The following is a 21,877-nucleotide window of genomic DNA, read 5'->3' as shown; positions in this document are numbered from 1 at the left end:
GCAGAGGATGGTTGCTGTGTAAATGTGAAGGGTTGAAAGATACAACTTTTCCAGATCAAACCAAGGAGTGAGTGAGAAAATAAAAATAAAAAGGGATATATGGCTGATCCGAGGATAAAGATGGCTGGATATGACTATCCTCACTTATTTTCTGAAAGGGAATCGTATGACCAATGGAGAAGTGCAGTAGTTATGTGGACAAAGGTAATTGCTTGGCTCTTTCTCTACCAAATGGCAGTAAAATCCGAAACAAAGTGCTTTCTGAGCTGGAATTGGAAGAGTTAGACTCAGAAGAAGGTCTGGAGACGTTATTACATTATATGGATAAGATTTATAAGAAAGATGACTTGTTAAGTGCGTATGAAGCATGGTCGGATTTTGATAAGTTCCGGAAAATGGAATTGCAGGCTGACCTATTTGGGTCAGAGCCATCGGAATCGAATGTTTCCCCAGAAACCTTTGTAAAGCTTTTGTCATCTGTTCGAATAAGGTATCCTTATCAGTAAACTGAACTCCTGCAAAACCAGGAGCTTATCCATGTTGCTCACTCTAGCACAGTCAAGTAATTTAAAGGCCAACACAGACTGTGGAAATTCCAGGTTGTGTTTCTGCAGTCTTTTATATAGTCTGTCAAATTCCATTACATAGTCTTCCACGGAGATATTCATTAATTGACACTGATATGTAAAGGGGCTTCAGGTGGCCTCTGGCAGGTGATGTATAGTGAGAGTTTTGTGCAAAGGCTGTTGGAAGGAAATAAATGTGTTTGTGAAAAAGGAACAGAACTTTAGACTCTTCATATCACAGCAACTAAAACGTCTAACAGTGTCAGCCTAGGTTACATGCCCAGGTTATGAAGTTGAATTTGAACCTACTAAAAAGGGAAAGCAAGAGGTACACACCAACAGAAACAGGATGGGAAGCATGCAATCATGTTGTGGTTCCTAGACCTGGTAATATATAGTATCATTTCATGTATAGTATCCTGAGCATGCACCATTTGTAACTTTTGATCAGGAACATGGAGAATAAACTGGTCAAGTGGTGACAGTGTTGTACGAGGAATTCAGGATGCTATTAGCCTTGATGTAAGAGGAAATATATTTCCTGGAACCAAACTTACAGGTAAAAGTAATCATAGTCTTATTTGTTAGATGAATATATCATGATTGGATTAAAAAGAAGAAAAAGTAACGTATTTGGCTAGTTTTGTGGTATATGCTGGTTCAGCAATGGTAGCATAGGAAACAAATTGAGCAACTTGATTCCTCATTTTTCCTTTAGGTACTTATCACTAAACAGTAACTTGTACTCACTACCTAGTGAGTGAATGGAATTGTTTCGATCCATTCACTTTCTCAAGATGAAGGAATTAGTGCTGGATATTGGAAATCTGCCGTGTTTAGAGGAGCATTAAACATTTCTAGAAAAAATACAGCCCAGCCAGGTGCAGAAAAAGCTTCCTCTGATCCAAAAATGTGCCTCAGTTCCAACATCAGCAGAGTGCTTGTACTGGTCTGATATTTGCAGCCTCTCAGTTTGCAAATGCGACAGAGTTGACGGTAATTATGGGTTTGAGATCAATGCCCTCAAGGAACTGATTAGAAACCACCCAAACTCGTTTTCAATTGTCAGTTGACAAAGGAAGTATTTATCCAATCAGCCGAGGTTTAGATTTGAACCCACATCCAAATGGTGAAAATTCACATTGAACGAACTGCCCATCCAATGCAATGATTCGTTTTATATTTAATCATTTGAATTTTGGTTAAGTTAACCATCTGACATACACACACAAAAACAATAGTATTCAGAAACCTACCAATAGCATTTCCATCTAGTCTTGTTGATCCAGTGAATATCCTGAAATGAAAATAGTACAGAAAACATTAATTTTTTTCTTTTTTAAAATAAATTTAGAGTACCCAATTAATTTTTTCCAATTAAGGGGCAATTTAGCGTGGCCAATCCACCTCGCCTGCACATCTTTGGGTTGTGGGGGTGAAACCCACGCAAACACGGGGAGAATGTGCAAACTCCACACAGACAGTGACCCAGAGACGGGATCGAACCTGGGACCTCGGCGCCATGAGGCGGCAGGGCTAACCACTGCACCACCGTGCTCCCCAGAAAACATTAATTAATACTTTGAAAGAAATGTTCCCTTAAATCAGATGCCCAAACTAGGTAGCAAGACTTTCTGGAGTTGTATTTTTAAAAAATGAACACACTGGTTTACACAAAGCAAGATGCAGGGATAACCAAAGTTCCATAATTGCATCGATCTTTATCTTGGCACCATATTCTTGATACATGATGTACATAGAGTGCTGGTAGCTGGTTCTGTATTGAGCATTACAATTCAAATTCCAGTCTGAAGATTGGATGTGAGAACATAAAAAAATTTGGATCAATTCAGATCAAAGTTGGAATAGGCCCAACATCACCTGGAAGGAGCACAGAGGGTGGCAAGGGCATGTATGCTGGGTTGAGTGCTTCAATGTCTATCACCAAGTGGCTCAGTAGCACTACCTGACTGAACTGGCCGAATCCTGAAGGACATATCCATCAGACTTTGTTTTTGGCAGGTGATGAGTGACCCAGCAAGTGAGAAAAGTCTACTTCACCTCATCCTCACCAATCTAGCTGTTGAAGATTAAACTATATTGTTAAATGTGACCATCGCACATTCCTTTTGGAGAATTCTCTTCACACAGATGATATTCTCTATGAGCTGTGCGTCACTACACAGTGCTAAATGGGAGAGATTCAGAACGGATCTAGTGCTCAAAATTCAACATCCATGTAGCACTGGAGACCATTGGCGGCAACAGTTTTCAACTACGTATTTTGCCTTATGATGGGATCAACTGTGGTTCTGGTGATAAGCAGAGGACAGTATGCCTGTAGCATCATCAGATAGCAGCATATTAAAAATTAAGAGTCAACCTGGTGAAGTTACAACACAGGGCTGTTTGCATGCCAAACGAGGGAACTAAGCAATCCTACAAGCAACAGATCAGATCAAGGTCTGCAGTCTTGCCATTCAATATGCGAATAGTGGACAATTAAGCAACTAACTGGAGGATGCTCCGCAAACATTCTAATCCTCAGTGTTGACACACTATCTAGCACACCAATTCAAAAGACAAGACTGAAACATTTTCAGTCATCTTTAGCCTGAAGTGCCAAATGGAGGTCCATCTTGGCCTTCTCCTCCTGAGGTGCCCAGCAGCACAAGTGTCAGTTTTCAGCCAATTTGATTCATTCCATGTGATATCAAGCGGCTCAAGGTATTGGATATGACAATGGCTATGGGCCCTGACAACATCCTAGTTGTAGTATTGAATATTTCTGCTCCAGAACTATCCATGTCCCGTGCCAAGCTGTTCAATGTACAGCTACAACATTCGCATCTGCTCAACAATGTGAAACGATGCCCAGGTATGTCCTGTCAACAAAAGCAGGACCAAGCTTATTGGGTTCTTTGAGAAGGTGACCAAACAGGTGGATGAGGGTAAAGTAGTTGATGTGGTGTATATGGATTTCAGTAAAGCGTTTGATAAGGTTCCCCATGGTAGGCTACTGCAGAAAATACGAAGGCATGGGATTCAGGGTAATTTAGCAGTTTGGATCTAGCAGTGGCTAGCTGGAAGAAGACAAAGGGTGGTGGTTGATGGGAAGTGTTCAGAGTGGAGTCCAGTTACTAGTGGTGTACCACAAGGATCTGTTTTGGGGCCACTGCTGTTTGTCATTTTTATAAATGACCTGGAGGAGGGCGTAGAAGGATGGGTGAGTAAATTTGCAGATGACACTAAAGTCGGTGGAGTTGTGGACAGTGTGGAAGGATGTTACAAGTTACAGAGGGACATACATAAGCTGCAGCACTGGGCTGAGAGGTGACAAATGGAGTTTAATGCAAAAAAAGTGTGAGGTGATTCATTTTGGAAGGAATAACAGGAAGACAGAGTACTGGGCTAATGGTAAGATTCTTGGCAGTGTGGATGAGCAGATAGATCTCGGTGTCCATGTACATAGATCCCTGAAAGTTGCCACACAGGTTGAGAAGGTTGTACGGCGTGTTAGCTTTTATTGGTAGAAGGATTGAGTTTTGGAGCCATGAGGTCATGTTGCAGCTGTACAAAACTCTGGTACAGCCGCATTTGGAGTATTGCGTGCAATTCTGGTCGCCGCATTATAGGAAGGATGTGGAAGCATTGGAAAGGGTGCAGAGGAGATTTACCAGAATGCTGCCTGGTATGGAGGGAAGATCTTATCAGGAAAGGCTGAGGGACTGTTTTCGTTAAAGAGAAGAAGGTTAAGAGGTGACTTAATTGAGGCATACAAGATGATCAGAGGATTGGATAGGGTGGACAGTGAGAGCCTTTTTCCTTGGATGGTGATGTCAAGCACGAGGGGACATAGCTTTAAATTGAGGGGAGATAGATATAAGACAGATGTCAGAGGTAGGTTCTTTACTCAGATAGTAAGGGCGTGGAATGCTCTGCCTACAACAGTAGTGGACTCGCCAACACTAAGGGCATTCAAATGGTCATTGGATAGACATATGGACGATAAGGGAATAGTGTAGATGGGCTTTAGAGTGGTTTCGCAGGTCGGCGCAACATCGAAGGCCGAAGGGCCTGTACTGCGCTGTAATGTTCTATGTTCTAATCCTATTAGGCCAATTACTACCCCATCATTTTACTCTTGATGATCAGCAAAGTGACAAAAGACATCATTGACAGTGGTTTCAATCAGCAGTTCCTCCTCCTCCTCAGGAACCATGACATAAGACAGGGGTTTTCAAAGTGGGGGTCGCAACCCGCGGGTGGGTCGCGGGCGGGTGTCAGAAGGGTCGCAGAGGCAGGATCGAATTGTCGCTCGTTATGCCATCAGCCACTAACGCAGTGTTTCCCAACAGCAGCATTCAGAAGCCTGCAGGGAAAATACCACCTAAAATGTCAATTCAGTCGCCTCCTTAAACAATTACAATGAGGACAGATTTGACAGTTAGGAATTCTAGCTTATTGCACCAGATTCATGTTTATGAATTTTGCTCCTTTAATTATTTTAAAGTAGTAAGTTCAGTGCACTGTATTGGTTTCGGGGACATCGGAGCTGATGGATGTAAATTTATCAGAAAGATCACGCTAGAGTGAATGCAACTCAGAAGTGACCGTGTAGGTGAGAACAGAACGGAGCTTCATAGCTTAAAATCCTTCCCTCATTTCTGTTCAGCATTTCTGACGGAAATGTGATGAAGCCGGCCGCTGATGAGTGAAGGGTATTTAAGGTGGCATTTGATTGACCTACCAAATTGTTGGAGGCAACTTCTGCATTGAAGGGCAGGATTAGCAAGATAATAAATATCGCAGTGAATCGATTTATTTGTCTATTGGTTAAGGGAGTGAGTCACAAACTCTCATTAAAATGATTGAGGTGAAATTGCACATTGGCTGGGAGGCAAATTTATATGGTCCTATCCGAAATTCTGTTCTAATTGCTGAATACAATTGAGCATTGGAATTGTTTAGAAAGATCTGCAAATGGGATTCAGACTGTTTTGTGATTCTGCACATATTTGTTTTAAATTCCTCCACACCATTGACCACAAAAACTGTCATTCCCTTCTCAATTTTAAATGAAATGCCTGACTATTTGTGCTGATTTCACGTGTCTGTGAGGCGGATATGTTCAATCGCACAACTCAGCCAGCTCACATAACTCTGTGGTTTCAACACTTTTAATATGGAAAACAGTATGTCGCTGAGAAAGGGGAGACAGGATGACTGAATAAGGATGTACCTTTACTTTCTCTTACCCTTAATTTTGGCTTTGAGCAGCGTTTGTCTCCAAGTTCAGTGATTTAAAAAATGGCTCAACTTTTCAGATCAATGGCCTTCCATCACAGCCATCAAGTGATGCCTGATCTGCTGACTATTTCCAGTATTGTTTGTTTTAAATTCAGCTACTTCACATTCTGCGGGTCCGTTAGCTCAATTATCCTGTCCTCACTCAATGTTGACATAAGTTCAATGCACCAGGGGCTACTAGATAGTGATTAAGAACAGGAACACAAGATGATTTTCTTTCTCTCCTTTGCCTGGGGAAAGGAAGCTTTAGTGACCCAACCATTGCCTAGACTCAGTGAAAACTGGGGAAGCGAACCGGACGTGGATTTCGAAGGTCGGCCGGCGTGCGTCCTGAAGGTTGACCCGTTGGCAAAAGTGGGTCCCAGGAGAAAAAGTTTGAAAAACACTGCCATAAGAGGACACTGGAGATTTTGAAATCCACTAGCTTGGTCTATGATAATGCTTAGTCAAAGTACTGCAGTGGTTTCGGAACATACAGACATCGTAACAGGAGTAGGCTATTCAGCCTGTCGGGCCTGCTCCACCATTCAATTAGGCCATGAATGATCATCTACCTCAACGCCACTTGCCTTTACCATCTCCATATCCCTTGACATCATTCATCTGCATAAATCTATTAATTTCTGTCTTGAACATGTTCAATGATTGAGCTTCCCAGCCTGCTAGGGTAGAGAATTCCAAAGATTCAACAAGCTCTGAATGAAGAAATTCATCCATCTCAGTCTTAAATGACCTACCCCTTATCAGGAGATTATGGCCCCTGGTTTTAGACTCGCCAGCCAGGGGGACCATTTTAACTACATGTATCCTGTCACACCCTGTAAGAATTTTGACTGGACCTTTGTGACAAGTAACTCATCTCTTCACTCCCCAAGACTGTCTACCAATTACTAGGCACAGGGCAGAACTGTGATCAAATACTCACCATTTGCCTGGATGAGTGCATTTCCAACAATATTCAAGTAGCTTGACACCATCCAGTACAAAGCAGCCTACTTGATCAGCATCCCATCATCATTTTTAGCATTCAGCCCCTCCACCACCATTGCATTTGTGACATTAGTGTGTCTCACTGACAGGATACACTGCAGCAACTTGCTAAAGCTTCTTCGACAGCACATTTCAAAACTGTAACTACTACCACCGAGAAGGACTGGTGCAGCAGGAGCATGACAACACTACCATCTGCATCTACCTCCAAGCCACACACCACCCTTACTTGCCATTCCTTCACTGTCATTGAGTCAAAATCCTGTCACATCCTCCCTAACACTGCGCTTAAAGCTTACACCACACAAGACTTTAAGACCATAAGAAATAGGAACAGGAGTAGACCATTCAGTCCCTCGAGTTCCCTCCGCCATTCCATAGGATCATGGTTGATCCAGCATTCTTCACATCCACTTTCCTCTCCTTTCCCCGTAACTCACAATTGCCTTACTGATCAAGAATCTATGTAGCTCAGCCTTAAATATACACAAGGACTCTGGCCCACAGCTCTCTGTGGCAAGGTGTTTTGAAGACTCTCAACTCCCATAATAAATTTCTTCTCATCTCAAGTCTTAAATTAGCACCCCTTTTTTCTGAGACTATGCCCTCTGGTCCTAGACTCTCCCATGAGGGGAAACATTCTCTCAGAATTTACCCTATTAAGCCCCTTAAGAATCTTCTATGTTTCAATGAGATGACCTCTCATTCTTCTAATTCCAATGAGTAGGGCAGCACGGTGGCGCAGTGGTTAGCATTGCTGCCTCACGGCGCCAAGGTCTCAGGTTCTATCACGGCTCTGGGTCACTGTGGAGTTTGCACGTTCTCTCAGTGTTTGCATGCGTTTCACCCCCACAACACAAAGATGTGCAGGGTAGGTGGATTGGCAGCACTAAATTGCCCCTTAATTGGAAAAAATGAATTGGGTACTCTTAACCTTTTTTTTTTAAAAAGCAGAGTCCCAACCTGTTTGACCTTTGCTCATAAAACAACCCCTCCAAACCGGCATCATCCTAGTGAACGTTCTCTGAACCACCTCCAATGAAATAATATATTTTCTTAAATAAGGGGAACAAAACTGCTCACAGTACTCCAGATATGGTCTCACCAGTACCTTGTACAGTTGGACCAAGAATTCCTTATATCGACTGTGCAGTATAAGACTGACAACAAATGCTGCCCACATCTTATAAACACATTTTTAAAAAGGCAATCTGCATTGAATTGGCTATTTTATTTAAAGATGCGACAAGAACGTAGGAATATGCAATGTCAGAGTTCCTGAAACATTGCAGGAATTGTTCTATGGCTCGTATTGATGCAAAATTGAGAGCCTTTGCAATACTTAAAATGGGAGTGCTTCATGCTGATAATAACAATAATAATCTTTAATATTGTCACAAGTAGGCTTACATTAACACTGCAATGAAGTTGCACACTCCAGCGCCAGTTCGGGTACACTGAGGGAGAATTCAGAATGTCCATATTACCTAACAGCACGTCTTTCGGGATTTGTAGGAAGAAACCCACGCAGACATTAGGGAGAACGTGCAGACTCCACACAGACAGTGACCCAAGCCGGGTATCGAACCTGGGACCCTGGCGCTGTGAAGCAACAGTGTTAACCACTGTGCTACCATGCATTTTATGCTTGAAAAAGTGCCACTCCGGCAGCACGGATGCGGTGGTTAGCACTGCTGCCTATGGCGCTGAGGACGCAGGTTCGATCCCAGCCCTGGGTCACTGTCCGTGTGGAATTTACACATTCTCCCAACAACCCAAAGATGTGCAGTGTAGGTGGATTGGCCACGCTAAATTGCCCCTTAATTGGAAAAAAATATTTGGGTACTCTAAATTTGTAATTTTTTTAATAAAACGTGTCACCCATGCTCAAACGGGAAAAAAAATGTTTTTAAACGTGAGTTTATTGGTTAATCAGTTATAGTTTTAAAATCAAAATTATTATGGCTTGGGAATTGGTGAAACTACAAAAATACTGTTTCTTGAAATGGGAAGGTTGTAAGAGGCATGAATCCCAAAGAGAGTTCAGTAAAAAAATAAGTTTGGGAGCCTCAGTCATATATCTGTAGTCACTGGTTTAAACAATCACAACAGGAAGGTGTCAAAAATGGGATATTAAAACAACTTTGAATAAAGACTATTTTCTTTTATCGTTTGTTTAATCAGCATAAAGAAGAGTGAAAAATAGTGTTGAAAATAGTTTATCAAGACATAAAAGAGGTAACCCCCGTTATTAGAGGTTTTTCTTTACCTATCCACTGCAACAACTACACTCTGAGAGCTGGTCTCTCCCACAGACTCCTGAATAGTGGCTATTTGTTTTTTGTCCACAGTGCCACCAAAGGTACCTGTAACCAAAAAAACACAAATAAAAATTATACAAATTTCAGAGAATGCAAATGTTGGTCATCTGTCTCTCAATGTCATTATTACTGGCATGGCAGTAACTTCTCTTACCCTCTGCCAAGCACATTAGTTGCATTTCTATGTTAAATGCACAACAGCAATGCAAGCTGTTACCAATCCAACATGATATTCACAAGATTTCTGCAACTAACGATCTGCTCAGCCACGTCCTCACCTCCACTTTTGATGTGCTCGGCCCCATCAAAACTGTTATGCTCTCTCACCCTGCCTGCCTCCCTGGTACAGCCCTTACTCTGTGCCATTAAGTCGAAGGCACAGAAACCAAATGGAAATGTTGGACAACGGTCAGCCATTTGCCACCATATGGGCAGCATGGCAGCAAAATGGTTAGCACAGATGCTTCACAGCTCCAGGGTCACAGTTCAATTCCGGCTTGGGTCTGTGCGGAGTCTGCACATTCTCCCTGTATATTCGTGGGTTTCCTTCGGTTGCTCCGGATTCCTCCCACAGTCCAAAGATGTGCAGGTTAGGTGGATTGGCCATGATAAATTGCCCTTAGTGCCCAAAGAGGTTGGGTGGGGATAGGGTAGAGGCGCAGGCTTAAGTGGGGTGCTCTTTCCATGGGCCAGTGCAGACTCGATGGGCCGAATGGCCTCCTTCTGCACTGTAAATTCTATAATATCTGGCTGGACCAGCTAAAGCATTACTTGCTCCCATCTGTGAAAATTGTTCACTATTCCAGGATCATCTTGGAATGCTAAGCTTATCCCTGGTTTCTTTTCTCTACTGCAAATCATCTTAAAACTTCTCTCACCTGCCTCTCCCACCTTCAGCTCCAACAATTTGTGAAAAGACTTAATGGACTTCCTTGCCGTTAAAATGAAGACCATCATTCAGCCACTTCTGCTGCTTCCCTGCCCTCCGCTAGCCCATCGACCATACTTCCTCTCAGATCATTCCTGCCCTAGACCTGACCTTTAACCTTTCTCCAGCTTCTTTCTTATCTTCCCAAATGCCCGCTCCGAGCTCAAGGAAATCCACCTCCTGCGCCTTTGACTCTATTTTAACTAAATCGTTAACATCCAACTATCTTTTCTGGCTGATTTTGTTATTGTTTTCCTATTCTTGGGTACCAACTCCCTCTCTTTCAAATTGGTCATGATCACCCTTCTCCCAAAAGTCCAAGGATCGACATCCTCCATTCTTGCAAACCACTGCCCCATCTCCAACCACCCTTCTGTCTTCAGTCTTTAATGTGTTCTTGTCTCCCAAAATTTGTGCCCGTAGTTCCTGGAACTCCATGTCTGAATTCTCCTAATCAAGTTTCTATCCCTGCCATAGTACTGATATGGCTCTCATCAAAGTCACAAATTACACCTACTATGCCTGTGACAATGGTAAATGATCCCTTCTCATTCTCAGCCTTTGACATGGTTAAAAATACCAGCCTCCTCCATCTCCTCCTCACTGTCTTCTGTCCATGTGTGACTGTACTTACTTCATTCTATTCTTATCCAGCCAAGTGTAGCCAAATAATCAACTGCAATAGCTTTTTCAGTTCCCATTCTGTGCTATCAATTCCTTCGCTATCTCTAAATTGTCACATTGTTCGGCATTCAGTAGTGGTTGAGCCGGAAATTCCTTTAACTGGATATTGGGAGGACTGCCACCATTGTCGTTGGTCCCCCTCCCAGTACAGTCATTGAGTTCAACCCTCTCCCTGGAAATATCCAAAGGTGAATCAAACTGTTCACAACTTTGGTGTCATGTGGTGAGATGATCTTCTGACCTTCACCAAAACCATCTATTCTATCTCAAAATATCCCCTTTGGCACACCTCAGCTCGCCTGCTGCAAACCCTCAACAACGTCCATGTTACCACTGGAATTCGGGGGTCGGTTAGCTCAGTTGGCTGGATCGCGATGCAGAGTGACACGAACAGTCCGGGTTCAATCCCCATACCGGCTAAGGTTATCCATGAAGGCCCTGCCTTCGCAACCTTGCCCCTCGCCTGAGGTGTGTTGACCCTCAGGCTAAATCACCATCAGTCAGCTCTCCCTCTCTCAAAGGGGATCGCTGCCCATGGTCCTGTGGAACTACGGTAACTTTCACCACTGGAATTGATCGTTCCAATCACTCGACACTCTCATCTGCTATCGTCCATGAAGTTAAGATCATCAAGAACTCTGCTTTCTGAAGCCTAGCTCATGCCAAGCCCTATTCGCCCATAATTATAGTGCTAACTGACCAAGTTGGCTTTTAGTTAAGCGTGACTTGATGTAAAATCTCAGCCTTGTTTTGAAATCCCAACATGGTCTCAAACTTTTGTTGCTTTGAAATTTCTTCTAGCCCGACAACGCTCTGAGATATCTGTGCTCCTTCAGCTCTGGTTTCATAATCACCCTTGATTTTAAATGTTTCAGAATTGGTGTTTGTGCCTCAGCTGCCGTGACTCTAAGCTCACCTGAGGGAATTCCTTCCCTCAACCTGCACACCTATCTTTCTTCACGAGACTCCTTAGAACCTACTTCTTTGAGAAAGCTTTTGGTCATCTGTTCTAATATCGCCTTATGTTGCTCTGTGACAAATTTTGATAATGCTCCTGTGAAGCATCTTAGGATCTTTAGTTATGTTAAAGGCACTAAATAAATGCAAGCTGTTGCTCTTTTGATGAAGCTATCATGGTTGCTTTTTCAAAAGCTGAGTTTTCATTCATTGACTAGCGTGGTATGAGCAATATGGACCTGTAATGTTCTGAATCTGTTCTGATAAAAATATATTATCCTGAATAATGTTTAGCATTAAACAATTTAATTCAATACAAACCAATAATTAAATGTTAGGATATGTCATTGCCTTTACTCAATAACTGAACCAAATATATAAATAGACAGTTCTATAGTGTAATTTGCTAATGGTCAAGTAGACATCTGGAGCATAATATTGTCATTTTCATTTCCTGGAACCATATCTAAATTTAAAAGACAATTTCCTGTTTAGATGTGAGACTGAACCGGCCTAATTTCTTGAACGAAACAATACAACTCAGCACAATCAGAAGCAACTAAACAGATTTTTGGCCTGTGATTGTTGTATAAACTTAAAATATAAACATTTTTTAAAAAGGCATTATTCGCTCACAGATTTTTCATCTTAAAATGTAACATTAAATCAGCACATTCTCTTAACATGAGCAAATGTTTTTCTAAAAATGTATAACATGAGCATAAAAGGAAAGTTTAATTAAATTCTAACCACAGCGACAATAGTCTAACTCTGCAGTTTTGCGGAGGAATATATTAACATTTAAATTAACTCTTATTGCAGTTATAATGTTAAGAAAATAAAGCTGTTCTATGTAAGTTAGTTGCTACTTTGTTTATTTGATTAAATAGATAAGATACCCTGACTTAAAGACACAGGCAAACTTAGTTTATCCCATGACTGCTGTGTGGTAACTAAAAATCAAAACATAAAATGCATTTATTCACAAAATACAAGTTCACATTTAAGTTAACAATTTGCATTTGTATTCAAATAATTCAGCAGAAAATCTCAAAGCATTTGATGCATCATCTACACAACAGCTTAACTATTGTTAATTTTACCTCACAACAGCTTAACCATTGTTAATTTTACCTAGTCCTAAGAATTCTTCTCCTCCAGTTCCAGAACTTCCTGTGAACCCATCTTTAGCTCGCAGAGAACCAGAAACGTATTTAGTCTTGACCCCTGTACCTATCAACTGTGCCAGCTCCAGCTGGCTAATGCACTTCAGGATCTAGAAACGCAAACATTAGAAATCCAAAAAGTTATCTTGTTTTTTAAAAAAGGTTGCATTACTTGGACTTCTTGCATTCCTGTTCCTCCAAAATTATTAGAACATTTACATTTTGGTTGTGAAAAAATATTTAGTTCTGTTGCTATTTATATCCTGAAGTGAACATATAAAATACAAAGTCCTTTTGCCCATTAAAAGTTTCTCCTCCAGAAATTCAGCTTTCAGCAACATGTGCATCTGTCGTAAAATTAGACCAACTGTAAGCAAAAAAACCAAACATGATGGAAAGTGGAAGTATTTCAATCATAGAGTTATCAGTAATGTTCACTGTACTACCAATGACTGAAATGGCAATCACAACATGCAAGGAGATAAATACTGAAAAAGGGCAATATCAGAAATTTTCACACAGAAAATGGCTACTTAAAGCCTAAAAGCGTCGGGCTACAAATTGAACATGGGGAAAAGCGAGATGTCCGCTATCCAGGCAAGGGGGCAGGAGAGGCGATTGGGAGAACTGCCGTTTAGAGTGGTAGGGGGAAGCTTTCGGTACCTAGGCATCCAGGTGGTGCGGGAATGGGAACGGCTGCACAAGCTAAATCTGGCCCGACTAGTAGACCAAATGAAGGAGGATTTTCGAAGGTGGGACGTGCTCCCGCTGTCACTGGCTGGGAGGGTACAGACAGTGAAAATGACAGTTCTCCCGAGATTCCTGTTTGTGTTTCAGTGTCGCTTCATCTTTATTCCTCGGTCCTTTTTTAAACAGGTCAACAAGGTGATCATGGGCTTTGTATGGGTGGGTAAGACCCCGCGAGTTAAAAGGGGGCTGTTGGGAGCGCAGCCTTGGGGGGGTCAGTGTGGGAGCGAGTAGAGGCGGCATCTTGTAAGGGCACAAGTTAGCCTCTGCCATTCCCGCCAGCACGCTATTCCACCAGCCCCGTGGTGGTCGCGGCCCTGAGAGTCTGGGGGCAATGGAGGAGACATGTGGGAGCAGAGGGAGCATCAGTCTGGTCTCCAATTTGCAATAATCACCGGTTTGCCCCGGGGAGGTTAGATGAAATGAAATGAAAAATGGAGGGTTCCGGCGATGGCAAAGAGCAGGGATCGAGAGGATGGGCGATATGTTTGTAGAGGGGAGCTTTCCCAGCTTGAGGGAGTTGGAGGTGAAATTTCAACTGACTGGAGGGAATGAGTTTAGGTACCTGCAGGCGCGGGACTTCCTACGCAGGCAAGTCTCAACCTTCCCGCTCCTACCACCAAGGGGGATACAGGACAGGGTAGTTTCCAGAGTTTGGGTGGGAGAAGGGAAGGTTTCAGGCATTTATAATGAGCTTATGTGGTCAGAGGAAACACAGACCGAGGAGCTGAAACACAAATGGGAAGAGGAGTTAGGAGGAGAGTTAGAGGATGGTCTATGGGCTGATGCATTGAGCAGAGTCAACGCTTCTACAACATGTGCCAGGCTCAGCCTGATACAGTTTAAGGTTGTTCACCGGGCTCACATGACAGTGGCCCGGATGAGCAGGTTCTTTGGGGTGGAAGACAGGTGCGCAAGGTGTGCGGGAGGACCAGCGAACCATGTTCATATGTTCTGGGCATGCCCGAAGCTTAGGGGATTCTGGCAGGGGTTTGCGGATGTTATGTCCAAGGTGCTGAAAACAAGGGTGGCGCCGAGTCCAGGGGTGGCGATTTTCGGGGTGTCGGAAAAACCGGGATTCCAGGAGAAAGAGGCAGATGTTTTGGCCTTTGCCTCTCTGGTAGCCCGGAGACAGATATTATTAGCTTGGAGGGACTCAAAGCCCCCGAAGTCGGAGACCTGGCTTACTGACATGGCTAGCTTTCTCTGTCTGGAGAAAATCAAGTTTGCCTTGAGAGGGTCAATGTTAGGGTTCGCCCGGAGGTGGCAGCCGTTCGTCGACTTCTTTAGGGAAAATTAACCGTCAGCAGAAGGGGGGTGGGCTGTGGGGCTAGTTTAGTGTAGAGTAGGGGGTTAGAAAAGGTGGGATCTGTGAGAGAGGAAGACGGCTTTTACACTATGTTTAGAATTGTACACTGTTTCTTCTGTTACTGTTATACAACCTCAATAAAATGTTTATTAAAAAAAGCTTAAAAGCAGTGCATTACGCACTAATGCATGCACTTTCTCTTGATGTTTCAGATTGATAGAGAATACTGAACTATTACAATCTCTGAGAATTAGTAGCCCAACTCCATCATTAAATGACTGACAGCACGGAAGCACAGTGATTAGCACTGTTGCTTCACAGTCCCAAGTTCGATTCCCGGCTTGGGTCACTGTCTGTGCGGAGTCAGCACGTTCTCCCCGTGTCTTCCTGGGTTTCCTCTGTGTGCTCCGGTTTCCTCCCACAGTCCAAACATATGCAGGTTAGGTGGATTGGCCATGCTAAATTGCCCTTAGTGTCCATAAAGGTTGGTGGGGTTACTGGGATAGGGTGGAGGTGTGAGTTTAAGTAGGGTGCTCTTTCGAAGGGCTGGTGTAGACTCGGTGGGCCGAAGCACCTCCTTCTGCACTGTAACTTCTATGATGATTCTATCTATGATTAAATGTTAGAAAGGAAAAATGCTGACATGGAGGATGCCAACCCCCCTGCTTTATATTACTTTCAAGGCACCAAGGTTCTTCCATATAACACAAATGGATACTCATGCCAACCAGACCTTTAGTTACTACTTTGATAGCATCTGGGGATTTGGTCACTGCTAGATCCAAGCAGCAGTTACTAATAATTAAACAGGCAACTAATTGGGGGAAAGCTATTAGCAATTGTAAAGAAAATTTCAACAAAGGCCCAGCTTTGTATGTATGCTTATATGTATATTTTGCTTCTTGGTTACTTCCCTTTTATGATTTGGATCATTTAAAAAACTACAGGTGCAGGGAGGAAAACAACAGGGAAGGTAACAAGCTTGGAGTCAATTCTAATCAATGTGAAGTGCCGACGTCATGCACTGTATAAGGAATCAATCTTTCTGCTCATTTATCTTTACTCATTGATTAACGGAGCAAATATGGCAAAGGAACTTCAAGAAAAAATAGCACCTCTCAGAATATTTACCTCATGCCAAGAATTTCCAAGGTAGTTGCCATCGGTGTGTGCCACAGTAATAAGCGTCTTAATAGTATCTATGTTCTTCTGCTTCATTTCAGTGATGCCAGAACTTGCTGTCAATAGTGTAAAACGGGCCAGAGCTTGAACATAGGCATCTCGTTCAATCTACACAAATGATGCACGAGTAGCAGATTTTATTCCACATCAAATGTAGGCTTAGCTATGCAAAAAGAAAACTATGTTTGCTTTCTTAAACTTCCCTGCTTGTATAATGAAATGAAATAAAAATAAATTTACAGTGGGACTTTCTTTTAATTTGGATCTATTTTTCTACATCCAGACAAGAATAATGGCCTATTTGGCCAACATCCAGTCCGAGATGAGCCCCAATTTTGATCAATTAAATAATGACAAAACCAAGTCATTGCTTTAGCCCTCGTTTTAAATTCTGTTCCTTCACCACCGAATTCATCCTCCTCCATGGCCAAGGTCTCATGTCAAAACAAGATTGATTTCAAACTCATCATTTGAGTGTGAGCTGAGTTTCTGACCCCATATTTTCATCACTACAAAAACATCACCTGCTTACAATGCCACAATGTAAACCTCCACTCCGTCTTATCATATCTACTGTTGAAAACTTTTCCAAGCTTTTCTGAGCTACAGACTTGATCATTCCAATGCTCTCCTGACCAACCCTTCTGGGTTACAGTAAGATATAGGCAGGATGTCTAATGGGCAGAAAAGTGGCAGATGGAATTTAACCCTGACAAGTAAGATGGTACACTTTGGAGGGAGTAATTTGACAATGAAGTATTCAATTAATGGCCTGACACTGGGAGGTTCTGAGGAATAAAGGGACCTTGGAGTGTTTGTCCATAGATTTTTGACGGCAGAAGGGCAGGTTAATAGGTGGTGAAAAAGGCGTATGGGATACTTGATCAATCGACGGATAGATTACAAAAGCAGGGGGGTCATGTTGGAGTTATATAGATCTTTGGTGAGGCCACAGCTGGAGTACTGTGTGCAATTCCGGTTGCCACATTATCGGAAGGAAGTGATTGCACTGGAATGGAACAGTTAAGTTATGAAGAGAGGTTGGATAGGCTTGGGTTGTTGTTGCTAGAGCAGACTACTGAGGGGTATCTTGATCGAAGTGTACAAGATTATGAGGGGCTTGGACAGGGTGGACAGGGAGCAGCTGTTCCCCTTAGTTGATAGGTCAGTTACGAGGGGACACAAGTTCAAGGTGGGGCAGGAAGTTTAGGAGTGGATTTAAGAGAAAACCTTTTTACCCAGAGGGTGGTGACGGTCTGGAATGCACTGCCTGGAAAGCGGGTTGCTTCACATCCTTTAAAAAGTACCTGGATGAGTACTTGGCACGTCATAACATTCAAGGCTATGGGCCAAGTGCTGACAACTGGGATTAGGTAGGCAGTCAGGTGTCTTTCATGTGCTGGTGCAGACTCGATGGGCCAAATGGCATCTTCTGCATTGTATTATTCTGTGATTGTGATTTTCCATCCTCCATGAGTGTACTCATCCAAAACCTTGCTACCCAAATCTAAAGACACCCGAAGTCGTGCTCGCCCATCACCCCTTTTGTTTACCGGCCCACAATGGTCACTGATGTCTCAATTTTAAAATGGTCCTGGTGTTCAAATCTCCCCATAGACTCACCTCTCCTTATCCTCCTCCAGATCTATAACGCCTGAAAACTGTGCATTTTTCCAACTTACACATTCCTCACTTTCTTTGCACTGTCACTGGTAGCCTCTTGTGCACATCCACTGGCAGCTATGCCATGAAATGTCTAGGTTCTAAACTCTGGAGTTTCCTCACTAAAACCTCCTGACCTCTTCCCAACAGGCGCCCTGACAGCAAACGAGTTTTCGGGGCCTAGAAACAGTCATGACTCACACTCGTATCCTAAGAGCAAAAGATTTCACCCATTATGTGTAAAACTTAGATGAAGGTTTAAAGGAAAAGCCTACAATCCTAAATTAATACAGCATTCAAGTTGAGGAAATGTAAATACATACCTGCATGCCAAAAATGCAGGCTATCCTAATTGCACATCGGATGCCTTCCAGACAAAGGAAGGCCACGTCAGGATCATCACAGTCTTGCAAGCCAACACTGAATGCTGCCAATAGTGGTGTCCATGCCAGCTGAACAGAAATATACAGATGTTGAGTGCTATTGTCTGTCTTTCATAATTTAGGGGTAATGTCGATGTCATTACCCCTAAATTGAAAACATCTTCATTGAGAGAAAACAGTTATTCAAAAACTAAGTGTCCATTTATGTGTTTTTAAAAAAATGAAAGCTTGGAACCAAAAAGCTACTGCATAACAACGCAAAACATATATTTAAATGTTTGCTATAGTAAAATGAAGCACATTTCCTCTAAAATGAGGATCAAAACTGCACTCTGATGTCAAAGTGCGTTTTCTGCTTTGGAGAAACTGTTTTCACCACTGCTGCAAAATGAAAGTGGGCAATCTGCTTCCAGACTTGAATTAGTGTTGTATATGAACCTCCTGCTTATAGATTTTCCACTGTTCTAGTGAAGCACATAGTCTGAACACGGTACCTGAGTGCAGCACACCCATAATTAAATAGCCATCAACTGAATAACTTCAATTCAAACAACTTAATTACTATGCAACAAAAACATTGGAGCGACAACATGTATTCAACATTTCCAGTCAGCTGCAAGCTTTTGTGTGATCCCTGTTAGTCATGTCACGGGGAATACTAATTTGAGATTTAGCAACAAACTTACTTTAAACATTGGTCTGACATGTTCAAGATGTGTAGCACTGGTAAATGGTGCCTGTGCATGACTCACTGCCTCCATCAGGACCTTGGCAGTTTTTGCCATTTGCTCCATCTCAAGATTATACAGCAGCCTTCTCTGTTTTTCAGTGGCTACGCCTACAAATCAAAAATGATAAAAGAAAATCAGTACTCAATTCATGCAAAGATTTCTCAGTAAATCACAACACGTTAATCCAATCAAGGCTTCAAATAGTGTTGTTAACCACAAGCATGAAACTAAAGTCATCTGAACCACTTAATTGAATCACTATCGACTTGGACTTATTCCATGCAGCCCATTTATGACTGCCAGCTATTTTCAGTGGTGAGGCTGAATTCCTGTAAAAAAAAAATGTGACACATGACTTTGAACTTATTTGCTGAGTTGCCAAATTGGGGGTTTCCTAATTATTCCAGTTGTACACAGAGGTCAGTGGTAAGAAAATTACAATTATGGACAACCAGTTTACTTGACATACTACGATGGCGGTCTTAAATTTAAGTTGCTTAACAGCCAAACATTTGTTTTGTGTAAACTAAATCAGCCGATTCACATATAACTAATCTCCAATGGGTGATTTTTCAAGTTTTTTTATTGGTTCATTGGATACGGGCAGCGTTTGCGAGGCTATATAGCCCATTTGTAATTATGGTGTGCTACCTTCTTGAGCCGTTGCAGTCCGTGTGTTATAGGAATGCCCACAGTGCTGTTAGAAAGGGAGTTCCAGGGTTTTAACACAGCAACAAAGAAGGAACGGTGATATTGTTCCAAGTCAGGACTGCATGCGATTTGAGAGGAAACTTGCAGGTAGTGGTGTTCCCATGCAAATGCTGCTCTTATCTTTCCTGGTGGGAGAGGTCCCGGGTTTGGAAGGTGCTTTTGAAGGAGTCTTGGTAAATTCCTGCAGTGCATCTTGTAGATGGTACACACTGCTGCCACTGTATGTTGATGGTGGAGGGATTGAACATTGAAGGTGGTGGATGAGGTGCCAATCAAGCAGATTGCTTTGTCCTGGATGGTTTCAAGGTTCTCGAGTGTTGTTGGAGTAGCACTCATCCAGGCAAGTGGAGAGTATTCCAAACACTCTTGACGTGTGCCTTGTAGATGGTGGGCAGGATTTAAGGGGTCAGGAGAGGAGTTACTCTTTGCAGAATTCCCAACCTCGGACCTGTTCTTGTAGCCACAGTATTTAAATGGCATATCTAGTGTAGTTTCTGCTCAATGACAGCCTTCAGAATGTTGGTTCTTGCATTTCTGGAGACTAGTGCATTTTTGAGATGTGCCTGCACATATATCCAATGTATCGTGTTTTTCATGTATACCAATTTAGGTTTTTAAGTCACTCCAGAAAATTGTGAATGCAGGTCAAGAACACAATCAGTTTCTAATGAGGCTTTAATACAACATACACAAAAACAAAAGTTGTCTTCATATATACCCTAACTTGCATTAGTGGTTCAGACCCAGACACAATATTTCTAAGATCTAACAAAAGACGATGGTATCTAATAAACACTTATTTTGGGAGGATTATGTAAATACCAGTGCAATGTGTTCCATATTTAGCAGCCAGTGTATTGAAACTGCTACAGTTAAACATGCCTGACTTACTTGGTTTAGTAGACTTTGGTGTGATTGAAAATTCTTTTGTCTCTTTCATGGCAATTTTTTTCCCTGCAATCTCATCATAAATGGAAGAGAGGTACTCTTCTGGCAGATCTTTGCTGTCATGGATACCACGATTCATTTTTATGTACTGTTCTTTGGTCATTTTGTTCTTTACCTATTCAATACATTAGGTAATGTAAGTCTTGCAATGCTACTTGAAATATTGATATCTTATCTGCCTCTTGAATCAAGTTTCTCAATAAAACCTTATTACTTTGCTTTAGGAGGAGGTCTTGAAGCAGCTACATAAAGTTTGTTCTAAAAGCAGAAAATGCTGGATAAACGCAGCAGCTGTGGCGAGATAAACATAGTTGACATTTCTGGTCCATATGACTCTTCTTTCTTCTGTATGTTATTATTTTGATGTTCCTTCTTGTGGCCTAACACTCACTGCAGTATCTTTAGCAACAAAAACAAGGGTAATAAAAATGCTAACAGAACTGGGGGAAACCTTCAACCTTGACCTTAAAATGGGTGGCAGCAGACATGCTGAAGTTGAAAGTTCCACCCATTCGTCACAATATTAGAAGATTTTGTTTTCTGGAGTAACATAATTCCAGTTTCAATATTCAATAATGCCCAATTTGATGGGTACAATGGGAGAGGAATGAAAATATCGATTTCATGGTCATGCTGCATGGGGAATATTCATCTTTGGGAAGGGAGCGGTAGTGGTCAGAAGAGAGATGGAGTCCAATTCCCAAAGCCAAATTTATTCAAATGCGAATCCCTGATCTGTATGTCATTCAGGAAAATCAGCAGTCACAACACAAAACAAAATCTTCAGTTCACAGGACATTTTCTCCTGAAGTAAGTTACCTGAGGGCTATGAAGATCCGTTGTCAGCATTATAATAGAGTAGGCCAGAACATATGCCGAATCAGCACTTGCAAACAGTGTCTGTCTGGGAGGGGGAGCGGGGCAAAAAGTGCAATGCTTAATTAAATAAATGTTCAAAACTTTCCAAGTACAATATATGAAAAAACTATACCCAGTTCTAATTTTAAAATATGAAGAGTTTATTTGCAGAATTTACCCTTGATTACACTCCAAATATCTAGCTGCAAATTTTTCCATGAGTCGATCAATTTTCTGCGCTTCTCCAGGCAGACGAAATCCTTCAAGGTATATACGAAGTGCTGAGACAAAATCCTTCTCACAGAAATCCAGTTGGTCAACATAAGTGTACATCACCTCCTTGTTGAACTTGCTATTCTCCCCGAGGAACTCACCTACTTGGCTCTGTGAAAGTACATAAATTATGCTAAGTTTGAAGCTTTGG

At 42.1% G+C, this 21,877-nt stretch overlaps 1 protein-coding gene across 1 annotated transcript in view; it reads right to left on the bottom strand.

Annotated features, from left to right (window-relative positions):
- LOC140428409 (brefeldin A-inhibited guanine nucleotide-exchange protein 2-like) overlaps window positions 1–21,877 on the bottom strand; it is a 162,341-nt gene that overhangs the window by 32,292 nt on the left and 108,172 nt on the right. Inside the window, exons 16-24 of the mRNA XM_072514827.1 lie at window positions 21,632–21,837; window positions 21,415–21,499; window positions 20,539–20,710; window positions 18,892–19,043; window positions 18,146–18,274; window positions 16,110–16,268; window positions 12,891–13,032; window positions 9,136–9,232; window positions 1,823–1,863 (exon numbers count right to left, since the gene is read on the bottom strand). Of these exons, the coding sequence (XP_072370928.1) occupies window positions 1,823–1,863; window positions 9,136–9,232; window positions 12,891–13,032; window positions 16,110–16,268; window positions 18,146–18,274; window positions 18,892–19,043; window positions 20,539–20,710; window positions 21,415–21,499; window positions 21,632–21,837 (1,183 nt within the window). The remainder of the gene's footprint in view (window positions 1–1,822; window positions 1,864–9,135; window positions 9,233–12,890; window positions 13,033–16,109; window positions 16,269–18,145; window positions 18,275–18,891; window positions 19,044–20,538; window positions 20,711–21,414; window positions 21,500–21,631; window positions 21,838–21,877) is intronic.

Source organism: Scyliorhinus torazame, chromosome 8 (genome assembly GCF_047496885.1).
Source record: "Scyliorhinus torazame isolate Kashiwa2021f chromosome 8, sScyTor2.1, whole genome shotgun sequence".
Taxonomy (NCBI): Eukaryota; Metazoa; Chordata; class Chondrichthyes; order Carcharhiniformes; family Scyliorhinidae; genus Scyliorhinus; species Scyliorhinus torazame.
The sequence above is the reverse complement of the archived record's forward strand: the minus strand, read 5'-3'. Positions and strand labels throughout refer to the sequence as shown.